Raw genomic sequence first — 18675 nt, forward strand, 5'->3', positions numbered from 1 at the left:
CGGCGTGTGTCCCTGAGTCTTTACACTACCTGGCACCACTCACAAGTTTGACACCACTTTTTCATGTTTGAGGTCATGCCCAGCCAGTAACATTGTTGCCTGCACAATTCTAAAGATCTCTCTAGCCCTTGATGCCCATGATTTTTGTAAAGCTTAGAGAGGACCTTATCTTTCAGGACAACAGGTAGCAGCACCTGCAGAATCTGCTCAGTCATCAGGACGTTGCACTTGCCTGCTCCGACAACCTACCCCACTGTTATAAAAGCACCAACGCAATCTGGGACAACTTTTTGCATTCCTCGTGATTTGAATATCTGCCAAAAAAACAATACCTCAGAGACTACAGGTTGGTCCTGCTGAAGTGCTTCGACGTCAGAAGGTGGGACACCGCTGTAAAGCGAGGACCGCGGCCTGTCGAGTGCTGGACCCTTGAACCTCCAAAGCTTGTTGCAAAGGTTGTGGGAGTGGCGTACCTGAAACAATGGTGTAAAGGTCTACCTCTACTGGCGACGAAGACGGGAAAGAGCATCTTTCCTGGACTGTAAGGAATTTCGAAATCGAAGAAGGCTAGTTGTGCTACACATCGCTGTTCAAGAGCTCCAAGTTTTGCAGATGAGAGATGGCTAAGAGGGTTTTTATCTGTAAAGACAACGCATTTCTAGCCAAGCAAGCGGTGCTTCATACCATGACTTACAAATGCAATTAATGCAATTGACTGTACCTTTCCCTCCTGCTCTTGCGATAGGACTGCCCCAAGCCTCCATGACTCACATCAACCTCCAACCTCCTTCCGATAAACGGTAGAGAAGAGTTAGCATTTGCAAGGACAGGGTCATTCGTCAGTCTAGACCTCAGGGCCTTGAAGCTCTGTTGATGTTCTGTTGATGCACTTACCTAATAAGCACTGCCTCAGCCGCTTTGATTTTTGTCCCAGTTCAGCAACAAGGCGATGGAAAGGGGCTGGCAACTTGGCAATCTCTTCCATAAAGCGACAGTAATAGCTTGCAAATCCAAGAAAGGACCACAGCTCAGAAACTGTAGTGAGTTGCGGCCAGTTAACCACCACCTCGATTTTGGACGGGTCAGTGGAGACACCACTGGCCGAAATAACATGACCATCACCTTTCTTCTTGACCAGGACTATTGATGAAGCAAAGGGGCGTGTATTTGTTTAATATGAAAAGCGACATAGAAAACACATGTATTATTATTATTATTATTATTATTATTATTATTACTACTACATATTACATGCAAGTCCCGAAAGGGAAAGTGGGAGAAGGAGAAGCTTATCTAGTCCCGCCCCCATTACCCTTAAAATATAGTCGCAGTAGTAGTGAAAAAGAAATTAAGTAGATAATAGATATACATGGATTACATACATAGATACATACTTACATATAAATTGATACATAGATACATAGATACAATCATATCTTAAACCAGCGCTTATTTTACTCTGGTTTAACAGATTATTGTTATGTATGAGGATTTCCACAGAACATGTTACAACAATAGATCTCAATCATCATATTCTTTTCGTTTAATATAAAAGTTTATTTTACTCATATCATTTTGTAACATGATACGTCAAGCATTCTCCTCATGTGGCCTGGTATGTCACAAGGCCACCAAGTGGTTCGATCGACCCAGGAGAACTTTGGAGACTGGCCTCCAAGGCCAGACTAGGGAAGCCCAGATTACGATAAGACATTGTTTAGGAACAGGCTGAAATTTTGCACAGAATTGGAGTCATTCAGTGATCTGTAAACACAGCTTACAACTATATTTTTATACAGATCATAATTGTCACACATTCATATAAGTGATATACAGATTTATATTGCCCATGAATAGATTTATATTGTCAATGAATTGATTTATATTGTCAATGAATAGGGCCACTTCTCCTCTGCCTTTATTTCTCCCGTTCACGCATACAAGATTATATCCATCCAGGGAAAGAGAGAAAAAAAAAATAATAATAATCTTTTGAAGTCATTTAGGTATTCCTTAATTTTTTCGACCTGCTGTTAAATTTAAGATAATTTCCCAATCCATGTCAATGCTGTCAGTTCTTTCATTCCGTTCAGTTAAGGTCTGTTTCCCTTGTTGACATATAATCAGTTCCACATTATTCTGCTCAGCAATCCTTTCAGATGGATCCATCATATTTTCAGTCCGTGTAAAAAAAAACAACATTTTACTTTGCTGTGGTGTAGTTGTGGAGTGATTGTACGCCACACCTTAGATAGTGTATGGTTACAACTCTTCCTCACTCCTGATTTGGCTTATCTTGACTTGTTCTGCTGATGCTCCGTTCATTTTGATGTAAATCCTGCAGATAGTAGTCCAGGTGTGTTTTACTTCTTCCAGCCTCAATTTTTTTGCAGCCAAAGTGTGACAATTTCAGGTCCACCTTGGATCTAGTTAACCCCCCCTTAGAAAATTAGACTTTCCTCTACAAATGCATCAAGAAATATTTCTCTTTGTGCATTTATGGCCTTTAGCACAGAGGCTGATCTTCCGGGATATTTGTTTCATTATGCAAGGACAGCAAATCAGTGAGAGGCTTCTAAACTGTTTTTCTGTGTCTTTTCAATCAGCATTTAAAAGTAAAAAAATATCAGAATTAATCTCAGAAATCTCACTTGTCGATAGATAATTCACACCATGCCACTTATACTTTAGTTATTGCACGTTTGACTGTTTTTTGCAGTTTATTATCATTAAAAATTGGTATATATACAGGTCCTTCTCAAAAGCATATTGTGATAAAGTTGATTATTTTCCATAATGTAATGATAATAATTGAACTTTCATACATTTTAGATTCATTGCACACCAACTGAAATATTTCAGGTCTTTTGTTGTTTTAATACTGATGATTTTGGCATACAGCTCAAGAAAACCCCAAATTCCTATCTCAAAAAATTAGCATATTTCATCCGACCAATAAAAGAAAAGTGTTTTTAATACAAAAAAGTTAAACTTCAAATAATTCTGTTCAGTTAAGCACTCAATACTTGGTCGGGAATCCTTTCGCAGAAATGACTGCTTCAATGCGGCGTGGCATGGAGGCCCAGGATGCTTCGATAGCGGCCTTAAGCTCATCCACAGTGTTGGGTCTGGTGTCTCTTAACTTCCTCTTCACAATATCCCACAGATTCTCTATGGGGTTCAGGTCAGGAGAGTTGGCAGGCCAATTGAGCACAGTAATACCATGGTCAGTAAACCATTTGCTAGTGGTTTTGGCAGTGTGAGCAGGTGCCAGGTCTTGAAATCTTCATCTCCATAAAGCTTTTCAGCAGATGGAAGCATGAAGTGCTCCAAAATCTCCTGATAGCTAGCTGCATTGACCCTGCCTTTGATAAAACACAGTGGACCAACACCAGCAGCTGACATAAGGTAAGGTAAGGTAAGGTAAGGTAAAACTTTATTGATCCCTCAGGAGGTCTCCTTTGGGAAATTGTTTTTACCAATAGCCAGCAATTTTTCATAAACAATAAAAAATAATACATAAAAAATAAAGTAAGAAGAACATAAAGAGGAAGAACAAGATGACACAATCTAAGTCTAAAGACAAAGACCATAGGTCAAGGAAAAAAAACAAAAAAAAAAACAACAAAAAAAACAACAAAGACAAAGATACAAAGACTAACATGGAACAGAACATCCAGATACTTTCACTCCACTCCTGCCCCCGAACTCAGAATTGTACAATTTAATAGCCCGAGGGATGAATGAGTCCCTGAGTCTATTTGTTTTGCACCTGGGTAGGAGCATTCGTGCACTCATTCTGCTTCTCTGCTCACTGATGACAGTGTTCAGAGGATGACTGTCATCATCCATGATGGACAGTAGTTTGTTCAATGATATCCTCTCAGCAACTGTCACCAGTGAGTCCAGCTTCATTCCAACCACAGAACCAGCCCTCCTGATCAACCTGTCCAACCTGTTGACACTCCTCTTGGACACATTTCCACCCCAACACACCACAGCATAGAACAGGACACTGGCCACCACAGACTGGTAGAACATGCAGAGGAGCTTCTTGCAGATGTTAAATGATCGAAGCCTCCTCAGAAAGTACAGTCTACTCTGAACCTTCTTATACACATGGTCTGTGTTGCAGGACCAGTCCAGTTTACTGTCCATGGCACCCCAGACCATCACTGACTGTGGGTACTTGACACTATATATATATATTTTTTACGTATTGTTTCTGTATCTATTTTTTTTATTTATTTTGGTTAAAACCAATCCCAGAGAAGTCCACAACGCAAGATTCCATGTATGCATACAAATATGTACTGGTGAATAAAGCTGCTCTTGATTCTTCTTGATTCTTAATAAAATAAGAAATTACACGAATGTCTTAAGAAACGCGAGAGGTCCCGGGTTCAAATCCCAGACGAGCCCCCAAGAATGTAAGACAATGATTATTTAATATGAATTAAATTTGAAAGATTATCAGTGAATCAAGTGATTATTTGAAATGTGTGTTAAATCTAGATGATTTATTACAGTTAAGTTGTCATTTCCTTACAGTTGCATTTTGAATATGAAATCCAAAAAGCAGTAGCATATTGTGCATTAGTGTGCATGCAGAGGGCTTTTAAAGGTGTAGACTTATAAAGCTGACCATACTATCACATAAAGAAAGCATATGTGACTCCTAAGTAAAAGATGAAGTACTATTAAAAGAAGACGATGATCAGGAAAGCTATTCACATTGAGGCAGTGTTCAGGTTACACCAAGACTTTTGGAACATTTATTATCCAGCAGCAGAAAACAAGGGGATTGATATTAGGTTAGATGTTAAAGAGTCATTATCAAGTGTTTGTGACCCTGTCAATTAACCAGCAATGCAATTTCAAATCAACACAGTGAGTGGAGAATGTGGAAAAAACTCAGACTGTACAAGGATCATCATCACTGTCCTCTGCATAAATGGATGGAAGGGAATCGCGAGTGACAAGATAGTCAGCCAAGTTGGGTACTCCCGAAATGATGCAGCAACTCAGCCCTTTGCGAATAATGCCCATCTCACTACATGGTGTCCATTTTTTTGTATTTACATCGTAGTACTCTGTGCCAGTGTCTTTTGAGAGAATGTTGATTCCTCCAATTGCATAGATGCGGTCATCAATGACTTCTGTGGCAAAGTTGCTGCGAGCACTTAACATGGAAGCAACTGTGTACCAGCTTTTGATCCGGGGATTGTAGGCCTCAACGCTGCGAAGGCGACGTTGGCCGTTGTAGCCCCCCGCCTGCAGAACAGATGAAGGGATTCGGAGACTACAGTTCAGAGGCTTAGAGTTGAAAGAAAAAATATAGATACTGTATTCATATAGATTTTGCTTTATTGTTCCTTTAGGGATCATTTTGGAAATTAGGGTAAATCTTGGTAAAAAGATAATTGATGCCAAGTTGTTAAGATTGTTAGCTGTGATGATATACAAGTCCTCCACAGTATCATATACTCACAGCATAGATGTGGTCTCCATAGGCAAAAACTGCAATTCCACTGCGACGGCTGATCATTGGACAGATTAGAGTCCATTGGTTGGTTGTCCCGTCATAATACTCGGCTGTCCTCAGGCTTTTAATTCCAGAACATCCACCACAAATGTAAATCTGATAGGGTGGAAGTTTTGGGTGACATTAATGATCAATAAGATCCAAAGAAAGCCTTGCAAATGTCAAAAGTTGCACACCTTATTAAGAAACACTGTGCTGCTGGCATCACGTCGAACCTTCAACATTGAAGCAATACGGATCCATTGGTTTTCTTCAGGTTTATAGCACTCACAAGTCCTGAGTGAATGGCGTCCATCAGAACCTCCTAGTGCATAGATGCAGCCTTGAAAAACAGTGACGCTGACGTAGCATCTGCGGACATCCAAATGTGCAATCTCTTCCCAGGTGCCCCTGAGCAAGTGAAATCTGTGCACACTTCTGAAACACTCGGTCTCGTTACAGCCACCGATACAGTAAACATACCCATCAAGGAAAACGGTACCGTGATAAGAGCGAGGTTGCTCCAGAACGATGTTGAGGGTGAGCCAGCGGTCAGCATGTTTATCATATGACTCAATGTAATTGGTTGGTTTGCCCCTCCTACATCCCCCAAGGGCCAGCAGAGCAACCTTTGGGAGGCGAGGCCGGGCAATAACCTCCTTGAATCCAGACACATCAGGTGCTTTTGCACTAATGTGATCAATGATTCGCATGGCATCATGGGCCATGGTTAGGGTTAGCATATCACATTGCACATACCTATTGGTAAGCACTTTGGTTGTGATGTATTCTAGACTTAACATGGCTAGACGAACCTTTGAAGACAAAACAAATTTGTGGGTCAACAAAACAACAAAAACATTTACCCTGCTGTATAGTATAAACATAAAATCCCTTTTTTACTGTTTTAAGTGGAACGTGGGAAATATATTTATCCAACAAGTTCTCTTTATCGGTACCATCTCTTTTGTTTGACTGTAAAGAAATACCTCTACAAGGACCCAGTTTAGCAGATCTCAAGTTGTCTATGCAACAGCACCATGAGATAATAATAATAAGAGATAATAATTTTAAAAAAACGTCAGCCAAATTCTATTAGAGCAATAGGCTGGATGATCATGAATAAGTGTAATTACATGTAATACAGTGCATCTCCTTCATCCAAAAAAGTGATGAGCTAAACTTCAAATACCTAACATCAGTAAGTTGCCTGAAGGACAGGCAGACTTAAAATGTTTGCTCCACCTACTTTAGCCATAAGATCATGGATGTATCTTATACGGTGGGAAAAGTGCAGTGAGATCCAGTGAATCACAGCTTCGAACACCTCGCTCTCATCTTTCACATATAGAACGTCATCATCCAGCAGTTGAAGGAGTTCTTGCACCGTCAGCTTGGTGAACTCATCAGTGAACATCAGCTCCCCAAAGTGCAAAAGGATGTAGTGATAGACCCTATGTTTGAATGCAGGGATGTTTATAGTGGTTAGATGCCAGATGCCAATGCAGTTATCAGGCCGGAGGTGCTCCTCTAGGAATCTGTGACATGCAGCAGTTATGCAGCACATGTTAAAGTAGTCTGCCGCCTGCAGTATATCCCGCACATTCTCCTCATTCAGATCCATGGTGCCTGCATATGTGAACCCAATTATGTGCTGCATGATATCAGGAGGAACATTAGGGATTGTGAAGAAGCTCTGGCCTGGCAATGACCAGCGTTCAAATAGAGCCCTAAGGTGAGGGAGACAAATATAAACACTATGAAAAGTAAAGACTGCTACAAATGGAGATAGCAGGTTAAGATAAAGCAGGAGAATTAAATACGGTTCATGAAAGCAGTTAATGAATCTCAGACAGTATAATGTGACGATGAAGATTTGGGTGAGGGGCTGTTAGCAACCTCACATCTTCACCCACGAGTTATTTGGATTGAGATATGTAAGGATTAATTTACATGCATTGATGTTGAAAGTCAACCTTGTAATTTGGGAAACTCACAAGAAGTATGGGCTGATGTTACAGAGGGTGACCTTGTTGACAGGAAACTCTGCATCATTGACTCTTATAACTGCATCACAGGCTTTCAATATGTTCTCCTCATACAGATTTTTGGAGTCTTTATCAGACAAGGATTCCATTTTGGACCCATAGAGTACGATGAGGTGTTGATTTCAAGGCTCAAAAACTGGGCTGCACACTACCAGTACACCTCACTGAAGTGGGTTTGTGCTGCCTTCCTCATCTCTGGAGGATTTACTTTACTTATAGGGTGACGATCTCATGACATCACCATTTTCTATTATGTTTCTGTTCTTGGGCTTTAACTTTGATGTTGCCAAGTAGGCCTATGATATAAAAGGCTTTCGTGTTCTGAAAGGTGTCCATCTAGATCAAGAAACCACGACATAATCTGAATGCTGCACTTTTTTGTCACATCGTACATGAAACAATCTGAACATGGTTAAGCTCAGTGAATCTTGAGCTTCTAAATTGCTTTCTCTCATGATTAACAAGCAGTTTTTAAGGTCCTTGTCATACAAGTCTAAATAATGTTTTATATTGTTATAATTAACAGTTTCTCATGCCAAGATGTGGCGCCGGTAGTACTTGAAGTTAATAATAATTATAATTATTATTTTGTTGTTGAAGTGGTTGTCGTCCTTCTTACCCCATTTTGTCTGTAGTCAGATGCTGTTCAGGATCAGCTGCTGCACCACAATGAGAACTTGCAAGTAGTAGACTGCAAAAAAACATGGCCCTCCAATAGTGGCCATTACATCAAGTAGAGTATCGAGTAGCACAATATACCATTTGTAAAATTGTAATATTCTAATTAACTGATCAGCAGGACATTTCTTTCTTGGGGAAAAAGAAAGAAAACATTTTTATTGAAATAGGTATATTTCTGTCATATTTGAGAAATATTTTACATCTCATTTAACCTTCATCTTTTGCATTAAGAAACTTTTTGGAATAATTGTAACATTTATTAGAATTAATTGAAACTTTAAATCGAAGTCCATATCCAAGTAAAAACAATAGAATCGAAGAATCAATTAAACAATAATGACAAGGAAAAAATAATTAAAATACATTTTCATTTTTTTTAACCATTTTGTTCACCAGGTGCAGATCATACAGTAATATATATTTACACTTGTAAAAAATGAAAACAAAACTACTAAAAAAAAAATCAGCATTTCAATTAAAAGGAATCTAAAGGTCAATTTTTACTTAAACTTGTCATACAAGGCATATTATATTATATACCACAGATACCTGCACTCCTATTATTCTTTAATTAAGATTTAAACTCAGAGTATATACGCTTTTCTCTGTCATCAGCACAGTGTTAGGCACGGCAGAGTCTCACAAGAGTTTTCATATACAACACACTGTTATTCCTTACATCATCACATTCATAGAGTGCTCAGTTGGCACTGAAGCACCAGGTAGGGAAGCAGCGTCTACATGGCTGACACTGAAAGTGCAAAAGTCAACTTGTGCGTTGACTATGCCTTCAAAGAACTAAAAGAAGATTGCATTGAGCGAGGAAATACTGTAGCCATAGTAAGAGTAAAATACTGAGATAAGATTTTATAAAGTTACATCCACACTGCTAGATCTTAAACCACCAAAACACACTTAAGGGTAATATTTGGCATGTGTGTAGCTGATTTTCCCATCAAATTGTAACGCACGACACCATTATCATAGACAAGTCAAGGTACTGTTAGTTTTCACTACACACCACTGCAGTTCAACAAATTCATTATCCAAAACTTTCATCCATCTACCAACTTCCGGTGCAACAAATGTTCCTTGAGTGTTTTGAATGGGAAAGTCTATATGTATATATATGAAACTTGTTTATTATATTTATTTTTCTTTGTAAGCACCAAAACCTCTTTTCATGTAAATATCTCTTTACAAGATGCTAGTAGTGTGGATGTAGCCCAGTTCCAGCAGGAAGAACAAACTAATCCAACATTTTGTGGAGAATAGTGCAAAAATATAATAATACAAGACAAAATATACTATGTACTTTTTCTTTCTCGGAGACCAACATATTTGCTATTGTTTATTATGTGCAAGATTCGTGCAATGTCCAGCTTTTAAAATTTAAACAATGAGGAGTTCTTAGGAAGTCCTCTTTACATTCATTGACTTAAGCTTTTGAGTCACCAGATGGAATTAGAGTTAAGATCTCCCAGCAGGCCAAGCGTGAGGCTAACATTCCAAAGTGTACAAGAAAAGGCTTGCGACATTTCGAGCCACCCAAAACAAAATATTTCACACACATTAAAACAGAAACTTTCAAGTTGCATTTAAAGCAGTTGCCAACAGAGTTTGTCGTCTTAACCTTAGGAGCTCTTGATGACACACCTTCTATGGTTTGGCATGTAAAGTGCTTTTCAGATCTACAGGAGGCATGATGTCACAAACATTACTCTTCAATGTGCAAATCAAAAAGTCCCATGCTTTGCGAGTGTTTAGACCAAGGACTGGGCACAACCCATTAAAAGTACATGTTGAGTCTTACACTTACTTAAGCAAGGAAACAAAAGACACAGAGAGCTTACATGCGTTAGAAACAACCCTCACTGATGAAGACAACGAGAACTTAAGGATTTAGTTAAGTGAGACTTTGGTGTTTCTCACATGCATATTGTTATTGCATGCAAATCTTCAAAGGTATTTCGTTGAAGTTCACTGCTCAACCATCATGGTTGTGATGGTCCTCCACCCCCCTAAATGATTGATGGAAGGAATCTGTAAAATTGATTTCACAACTACTTTGAAATAAAATAAAAATATTATTTTGTACAATCATAAAACTTTGCAACAACCACAGGAAGGTCTGTAACATGATTTTAATGAGAAAGAAGAGCTTCCATGATTGTATTCTTCATTACCATGATCATTTGATAAAGTTTAGTTTCCATATGTTACCATGAATTACATCGTAATGCAGTTCAGTTGTGGTAAGCCAGTGCTTTATGACGCAATGAGCAATAATAGTGAATTGATAGTGAAATGTGGCCCTATTTATTTGAACCTTCACATTTAAGAAGGAATGACATTACTGAAACACAAAGAGGTAATATTCAAATCGAAACAGCCAGTAGAAGTATATTGGTTAACAATTTAGACAAATAGCAATCATTCTGACAAAGAAATACAGAAAATATATATATAATTAGTATTGACCTGTATTGTCTAAACTTTTTTCATAATTGAAAAACTGTTGCGATTTATTTTTGTGAATGAAAACGGGCTTATACGTTCACGGATACAATTGGAACGCTCATTTGCCATACAATGCGTCAGTTTTTCTTCAGAGGTATGGAAGCTAAACTGCTTGTCTACATTGACCACCAAAAGAATCAGCTCATAGGTACTTTTTAAATTTTACGTTCGTAACGCCTTGAGGTTGCAACTTAGGATATTGCGTAGCACAACACAGAAGTAAGTCTGAATTCATTTCTAATTTTTTTTTGTTTTTTTAACCCCATTTTATTTGAGCTAAACCAACTATGTGGACGATAAAAGATAATATATACTTGTTATCCCTGCATAGTTCCAACATCATGTCACAAACATTATGCCTCACATAAATCTTTGACTTTTAATCTATGCATTTAATTTGTTTGTGCGTAAAAAAACTCTTCAATTACAATGGCCATCCCACTTCTTGCAACAATTGTAGGTTAGAGTAGTCTGACCTAGTACTGTCTCCTTGGTTTTATGCGATGGATGTTCTATTGTCATCTTTCATCAATAGCTTATGTGTAACACTTTAGTTGTTTAAGTTTAACGTATTAAGCTTGAACTGTAACCTAAAATTTAAAACGTACCAATCAGAATGGAGATGTATAGCAAAGTGACTGTAACTTTACAATTCCTCTGATTAGTAGAATTGACCAGCTCATAAATTATCATAAAAATCTAGAAAACCACATGGAGATATTCTGCCTTCCATTTTGAGCAAGGGGGTGCTATAATAAGGCATGGCCCATCTAGAACAATTGCAGCATTTACCATCTCACACAATCCAGCAAACACCGACAGTTGGTCAGGAACCACATTTTTATGATAGTAATGCCCTCTTGAATGCACATCTTCCTTATTTTTCACCCTGTCATCTGATCGGTCCTGGAATGAGGTTTAAGTTTAGGACCACTCAGAGTCACTTCATAAATATTTACCTCTCTTAAAAATGCCAAAAGAAAGTTTTTAAAGCTACTGTAGTAGATGATTTGGTGAGTCCACAGCAGTGAATAACCAGATAGAGGATTGGACTATATAGTCCATATATAATGTCTTTCTTCAAATGTACAGCCAAAATGATTTGCATACAAGTGTCCCATGAAATGCTGCCCCAGGCAGCTCATTAAGCCCAGAACAGAAAGGCTGTTTTTCAGCAGGACAGATGAGTTGACCCGTTGCTTATATGATCACAGAGCAGACTCCTCCTCCATGTAACAGGAAGTTGTTGTGCTGGTGGCCTTTCCATCTTTGCCGAGTTTAAGGAAGCTGGGTTTCTCTTTCATCACCCTCACTGCAACTTCTTTGCCATTGGGGGTTTCTGATGTTGTCAGAGCATGTTTCTCTGAGGCTTTGGTCAGCAAGCATCCCCTGCAAGGACAATTAAAAGCTGTCAGAGACACCAACACAAACCTGTAAATGTGTATTTGAATTATAGCAACAGACCTACTTTTTGCCTGGAGTAAATACATGATCTACTAATATGATTAACTACAACATGATTGCAAACTTTAAAAGGTTTGCAAATGTATGGGCTTTGAAACTAACCCATTGTTTGCTGCTGGGTAAATGACCAGGAAGCAAGCAGAGAAGAATCCAAGGAGAGAGCCTCCAGAGGCGAGAATGGGTATGACACGAACACTACCAACCGCCTCCACGATAGCACCCAGTGCTGATGCCACCAATATCTGACTGATGTAAACCTAATGAAGGACACATTGGTGTAGAGGACAAAGAAATAAGAAATGGAGTGTGAGCTGCAGCTCAAAGGATTGAAACCTACTTGGCAAGATAAGATCGCACAGTCGATGCCAAAGCCTCTTCTGGAGTTGCCAGGACTGTGATGGATGTACTGTAATAGACAAACAAACAAACGCACACGTGAGGATTAACACCAGGGGCCTCATGTACTAAGAAGTTCGTAGATCTTCTACTAAATATGTCCAGAAACTGAAATCCAGAAGATAGCGCAGCACAAAAATATTCGGATGTATGAATCTGTGTGCAACCCAAATTTAGTCACTTTACCTTCGTACATCCCAATCAACGTAGGATTAATCGCAGTCTTGTTCGTCCCGTCCCACGCCCTCATTTACATATTTAAGTAATATTTAATTATTTAAATATTATTTAAATATGTAAACTCTGTGATTTTTCTCTCCGCAAACAGAAAAAACAAATGAAAAAATGAATGTAAACTAGATTAACCGGTGAAATTCTTTCATTTAAACATGTCTGACATGGACCACATACAGTACTTACATTTAAATAGTGCAGACGTGTAAATGTTTGTATTGTACATACACCGTTATTAACGCGAATATTTTATTTACAGACGATCAGGAGCTTAGTTGAAACGTCTCAAAATGAGTTCAACAAGAATAAAATATAAACGTTTTGTGTACAAATGACAAATGAACAAATCATGTGAAAGTGTATTTATATAAGTTGTATAAGATGTTTTTCAAGGAGATTGCTCCGATCACATGATCAAAAGGCTTCAGCTGCTTTCATTCTGCAGCTTCACTTTGATCAAACGTTGTTTCACAAAAATCTTCATGCTTTTTTTTAACTTGAAGCATCAGACGCAAATCATTTTCTTTATTATATTATAAAAACAAGCTTATAATCCCTTTAAAAATTTTTCTGAATAGCGTAAAATGATCGATGTTGTCTTAATAAATATTGATGATCAATTTGGTGAATGAGAACATATTAAGTTTGTGAATAATTGAATATCCACTTGTGTAACTACTACTACTGTGTGTTAATTTATGATCAATATTGATCGATAATGTAACTCTGATGTGAACATCTCAACGCGGCTAGTGAGGCTAACATGCATCTGAGCAGCTGATCCGGGCGTATGCGACCTGCAGACCTGGTGAATTACGAACTTTTGACCTCTCTTTTCAGTATTGATACCTATGGACTTTGACGTGAAAGGTGGCTCAGCACATTTTTTGTGCGTTAGTACATTACAATTTTATTATGCTTTTGTTCTCAAAGTAAGCATAGCATCTTGTAAAACTTAATTGAGATTTGGGGGAGGGACATTAAAGAGAAAACCTCACACAGGTCAAAGCCAATCTGAGGAACAGCTGGGCGGGTCATCAAGTTAGGAAAAATGTCCTCATTAAGATATAATGGCAAGACAATTAATGTCACACTGTGTACCCAACTCTTTTTTGGCACTTTTCCATTACACGGACTTACATGGCCCAACCCTGCTTACGCCCCGTTTCCATTACAGATAGGAGAGGGAGGGGCAGAGTTCTGGTGGATAAGTGACGCGTAGCTCTGGTGTCACGGCCTAAAAATAGACGTCGCTGAGACAATTCTGTATTTGTTCCTCAGTATGCGCACACATTCATTCATAAAAAACAGTCAAGGTAAAAACAAAAGAAAAAGTCTCCTCACTTAATTATTATTAGAACAAACTTGCAAAGCATGATTATCTCCATTAATTAGTTTTGTTAAAACATGTGTAGTTGTGCTCGTCTTCTGTCTGTCACACATTCACATGAGCAAAGAGTGTTTTTGTTCATAGCTGTTAATTGATTCCAGATAAAGCAGTTTTAAAGTTAAAAGTAAGCTGATGGCATCCCCTAATGGCAAAGTGCCAGATGACAGGCTGCAAGCGTGTCTTTAGCAAAGGGGTGACCAATACATCGATTTATTGCAAGTAGATGGCCTGCGAAGAGATCTCAGACAGCCAGCCATGCACAACAACCAATCCGTGCAACAATCACTTGATTGACATGCAGAGCAGTTTGAAGGAGGCGTACGTCCGTATTTACTGCTCAGATCCATGTCATATTGTGAAGTTCACATCAGAGAACATACATATGTTTGTAGTTACATGAGTGAATATGAAATTATTCACAAACTTGTAAATATGTTTCTGATTCACCAAACTGATGATCTTTATTTACAACATGATCATTTTATACTGAATTGTTTTATCAGGCATTTCACACAATTTGTAAAACGTGAAGGTATTATAGACTTGTTTTTATAATATAACAAACAAAATTATTTGCGTCTGATCACTGTAGGTCTTCTTTACGAGAGTCACCGAATTAACATCACATCAGTTATATCAACCTGAAGCTGCAGGTAAAGCCAGTTTCCCTCATGTGCTCACATTACCGGAGATGCATCCTTAAATCATTGTTATTTAGATACACCATCACATAATGACCGATCTTCATCAGCATCTTCATTCTTCTTCTTTAAATAACTGATTTACAGTATCTTTGTTAAGCTTTATCTCAAGAAACGAACCACTTATCACCTCTGTAAATACAGTATTCTTGTTAATAAATGTAAAAAATAAACAACTTCACTAGAGCTCTTCTGAACTCATTTACAAGTGTTATCCATGTCAGTAATAAATTAAGAGTTATAAACTGTTAATCTAGTCATGTTTTTATTTGTTTTTTTTCCTGATCATTGAGGAGAATCTTTGTTCTGGTGATTATTGTATATTGATTTGGATGAACGAAGAAAAAGGGCTTGGATTCATACATCTGATTATTTGTGTGCCCCATTTTCTGGGTTTGAGTGTTTTTAGTGGGAAATCTACAAAATCTTAGTCATGAGGCCTGAACTTGTCTGCAGTGAAGGATGAGATTTTGACACTACAGGCATTAATTGACCTCAAAACTAGGACTCATGGGCACTTTTGGAGGTTATTCTCAGAGGAAAAGTATCCAAAGCAATATGCTTCTTTCTTGACTGCAATTTCTGAGTCTTTTGATTTATGCAAGTCAGCCTTTTTTTTTGAAGATTATTAAATCCGCACATCCTTCCATCATGACAAATTATCAGTCCAATCAGTGCAAGTCATCCAAGTAAAGTACAGTTGCAATCAAAATTATTCAACCTCCAATGCAAATAAGGTTTATTGGAAAAATGTACAAATAAGCACAATAAATAAATAAAATGAAATAACAATTCAAATGGTTTAACACAACTAATATTATAAGTAGTTTCTCCAAATTCTATACAAAATGCCACTTTTAATGACTACTGCAGTTTCAAAATTATTCAACCCCCTGAATAGAATTCCTCATGAGAGTACATATTTGCAAATCTGGTGTGGTTTCAAGTGCCCCTGATGCAACCAATCAAGGTCTTCATTAGTTGCATCAAGTGTGCTTAGGATAGAACACCTAAAATACCTAGACTGTTGATGGTGATGTTGTATTGCATGTTAGTCAAGAGAATTGTCCACAAAGTTCAGAGAAGAGATCATTGCCTTGCATGAACAAGGAAAAGGTTACAAAAAGATAGCAAGGGTGATGGAATCATAGTTGTACACTACTTGGACGTGGCAGAAAGAAGAAGTTATCAATGGTTGCTACCAGAATTCCGAGTAGTCAGGTGGTTAAAAATCCTCGACTGACTGTGAAAGACCTGCAGCAAGACTTGGTGGCAGCAGTCACTGAGGTTTCAGTGTCCACAGTAAGGCGCACACTAAATGCTGAGGGGCTCCGTGCCCCAATTCCAAGACGTACCCCACTAATGACCCCAAGGCACGAGAAAAGTCGGCTCCCATTTGCTCAACACTATATTGAAAAGCCAAAGTGGTTTTGGGATTCTGTTCTGTGGAGCGATGAAACAAAACTGGAACTTTTCGAGCCTATGGATCAGCAGTATGTCTGGAGGAGGAAGAATGAAGCATATGTGGAGAAGAACACACTGCCTACAGTGTAGCATGGTGGTGATGCTCTGGGGCTGTTTTGCTTCCTCTGGCTCTGGAAACCTGCAGCATGTAGATGGCAAGATGGATTCAATCAAGTATCAGAAAATCCTGAGAGAAAATGTCATGCTGTCTGTGAGGAAGCTGGACGTCATTGGACCTTCCAACAGGACAATCATCCCAAGCAAACCTCAAAGTCCACCAAGGCTTGGTTTCAGAAGAAGTCCTGGAAGATATTAGAGTGGCCATCATAGTCGCCTGACTTGAACCCCATTGAAACTCTGTGATGGGATTGCAGCATGCAAACCCAAAAACACTAGTGAACTGGAAGCCTTTGCCCATGAGGAATGGGCTAAGATTCCACAGGAACGCTGCCAGAAGCTGGTGTCTGGCTATGCATCACGTTTGCAGTAGGCCATAACATCAAAGGATGCTCTTCTAAGTATTAAAGTTGCTTGTCGTGAAGGGGTTGAATAGTTTTGACACTGCAGTGGTCATTAAAAATGAGATTTTGTGTTGAATTTGGAGAATTTGAATAATTTTGATTGCAACTGTACATACTTATTTTGAGCAACTTTGATAAACGTGTATCTTGTGAACATTGATCATTTTAAAAGCAGCTCGCGAGCAAAAAACGTGTGGGCACCCCTACTCTAGCACGTGGAAAAGGGTTTTTGCATTCTAATGATGTACTTTTACGTATGCAGGATTTGGCACAAAAGAAACGCCACAGAATTGCCTCACCAATTAGACAGTGAAAGCGACTTTGTGGGAGTTACCTACTGCCATTAAATGGCAGTGTTTTTCCTTTTCATAATCTGCTTTCAACTTGCTGTTAATAGTTAATGATTCTCAAATTTTAAAAGATACCAGTACCTGTCTCATTTCATGGTATTGTCCAAGCAGCGCGTATGGGCAGTAGGAGATACTCATAGAGATGACGCCCATGGTGCTGATCATCACCATTGCAACATAAACGTTGGGAAACATCGCCATTACAGCTGTTCCTAAAGGGAGAAAAAGAGCACTTAGATTAGCTTAATTCAAATGTCATCCTATTCATGGTTCAAGTAATTTATACCGATGGAGAAGCCAAGTGTCCCAACGATGTAGATGATCTTGATGCTCAGGTCAAAGTTATCCAGGTACTTCTGAAGGACAGCTGGAACAAGTCATAAACATCCTGTTTACTTAGGTAGTAGCCAATTAATTAATTTAGGGTTAAAATGAGGCTATGACATTTAAAGTGATGCATCACCGATAATTCAAATTTATTCTCATTTTCTACTCACTCTCAAGTCGATTTAGGGTTGGGATTATTTTCAGAGTAATCTGTTCCTTTTTAGAGATATAGGCAAAAATGTTGTTTTTGGCAGTTTTGTTGTCTTCATCTTCTTCCAACATGACACACTACAACAAACATCCATGGTGCTTGTTTGTAATGTCTATTTTATATTGCAGAACATACATGAGGAATCGTTCTGAAAAACTAAAATAGGTTGGTATATCTTAGGTTTGTTTGTAACGGAAAATCCCAGTCTCTGCCGAAAGTCTTTCTCATTGTAACACAGTGCAAGTGTCGAGCAGAGGGCCTAACAGCTTCTGCTAAAAACAATCTTAAAATATAGATTCCTAATGTTCGGACTTAAATGCAAGATGGATGTTACAGATTATTATTAGGATTTTTTTAATAGTTAATGTTGGAAGAAGAAGACCCCCACTGAGCATTGATCACTACATTAAAATGGAATTACAGTTTAGCCTATAACTCTAAAAAGGAACATAAAACACCCTTGTAAAAGATGAGAATTTCAGTGATAAGAAAGGAACTTCAATGGTGCATCTTCTTGCATCTTTATCATGTGGAGTAAAACAGATTCGGAAACACAGTTTTTGTTTTCTATCTCAGACACTAGTAAGCTTTTTTGATGTAGTTTTAAAGCTGTAAAAGATAAATCATCTTGTTTTCAAATCTGCTGTATTGCCGGTCTTCAACCAGCTCATATATTGCAATAATTATTAGATTTGTTTCACTCATTACAAGAGTTTTTACCTGAACAAGTAGCAGCAGTCATTGCATATATAACAAGTCCCCAACATCCCATCTGAACCCCTTTGTGATAACTATGCAGAGCTGTAGAGTTTGCAGAAGCCTTTTGGAGAAAGAAAAAGTTTAG

At 38.3% G+C, this 18675-nt stretch overlaps 2 protein-coding genes across 3 annotated transcripts in view; both read right to left on the reverse strand.

Moving 5' to 3' along the window:
- Positions 1–4769: 4769 nt before the first annotated feature.
- On the reverse strand, positions 4770–7713 carry LOC148084913 (kelch-like protein 10). Its single transcript, XM_087786013.1, has 5 exons — positions 7522–7713; positions 6774–7254; positions 5722–6339; positions 5492–5641; positions 4770–5274 (listed from the first exon to the last, which is right to left on the reverse strand). The coding sequence occupies exons 1-5, from the start codon at positions 7659–7661 to the stop codon at positions 4915–4917; spliced, it is 1749 nt and encodes a 582-aa protein (XP_087642139.1). The 5' UTR covers positions 7662–7713; the 3' UTR covers positions 4770–4914.
- An 894-nt stretch (positions 7714–8607) lies between these two features.
- The window catches only part of LOC148084914 (polyamine-transporter SLC45A4-like), a 38365-nt gene continuing 28297 nt past the window's right edge, over positions 8608–18675 (reverse strand). For both annotated transcript variants that reach the window (XM_087787890.1, XM_087787891.1), the window contains exons 11-16: positions 18552–18651; positions 17580–17660; positions 17375–17505; positions 12575–12643; positions 12340–12494; positions 8608–12162 (exon numbers count right to left, since the gene is read on the reverse strand). In XM_087787890.1, coding sequence (XP_087644016.1) covers positions 11982–12162; positions 12340–12494; positions 12575–12643; positions 17375–17505; positions 17580–17660; positions 18552–18651 — 717 coding nt within the window. In that variant the 3' untranslated portion in view covers positions 8608–11981. The remainder of the gene's footprint in view (positions 12163–12339; positions 12495–12574; positions 12644–17374; positions 17506–17579; positions 17661–18551; positions 18652–18675) is intronic.

The sequence above is a fragment of the Callionymus lyra genome, chromosome 3 (assembly GCF_982586985.1).
Source record: "Callionymus lyra chromosome 3, fCalLyr1.hap1.1, whole genome shotgun sequence".
Taxonomy (NCBI): domain Eukaryota; kingdom Metazoa; phylum Chordata; class Actinopteri; order Syngnathiformes; family Callionymidae; genus Callionymus; species Callionymus lyra.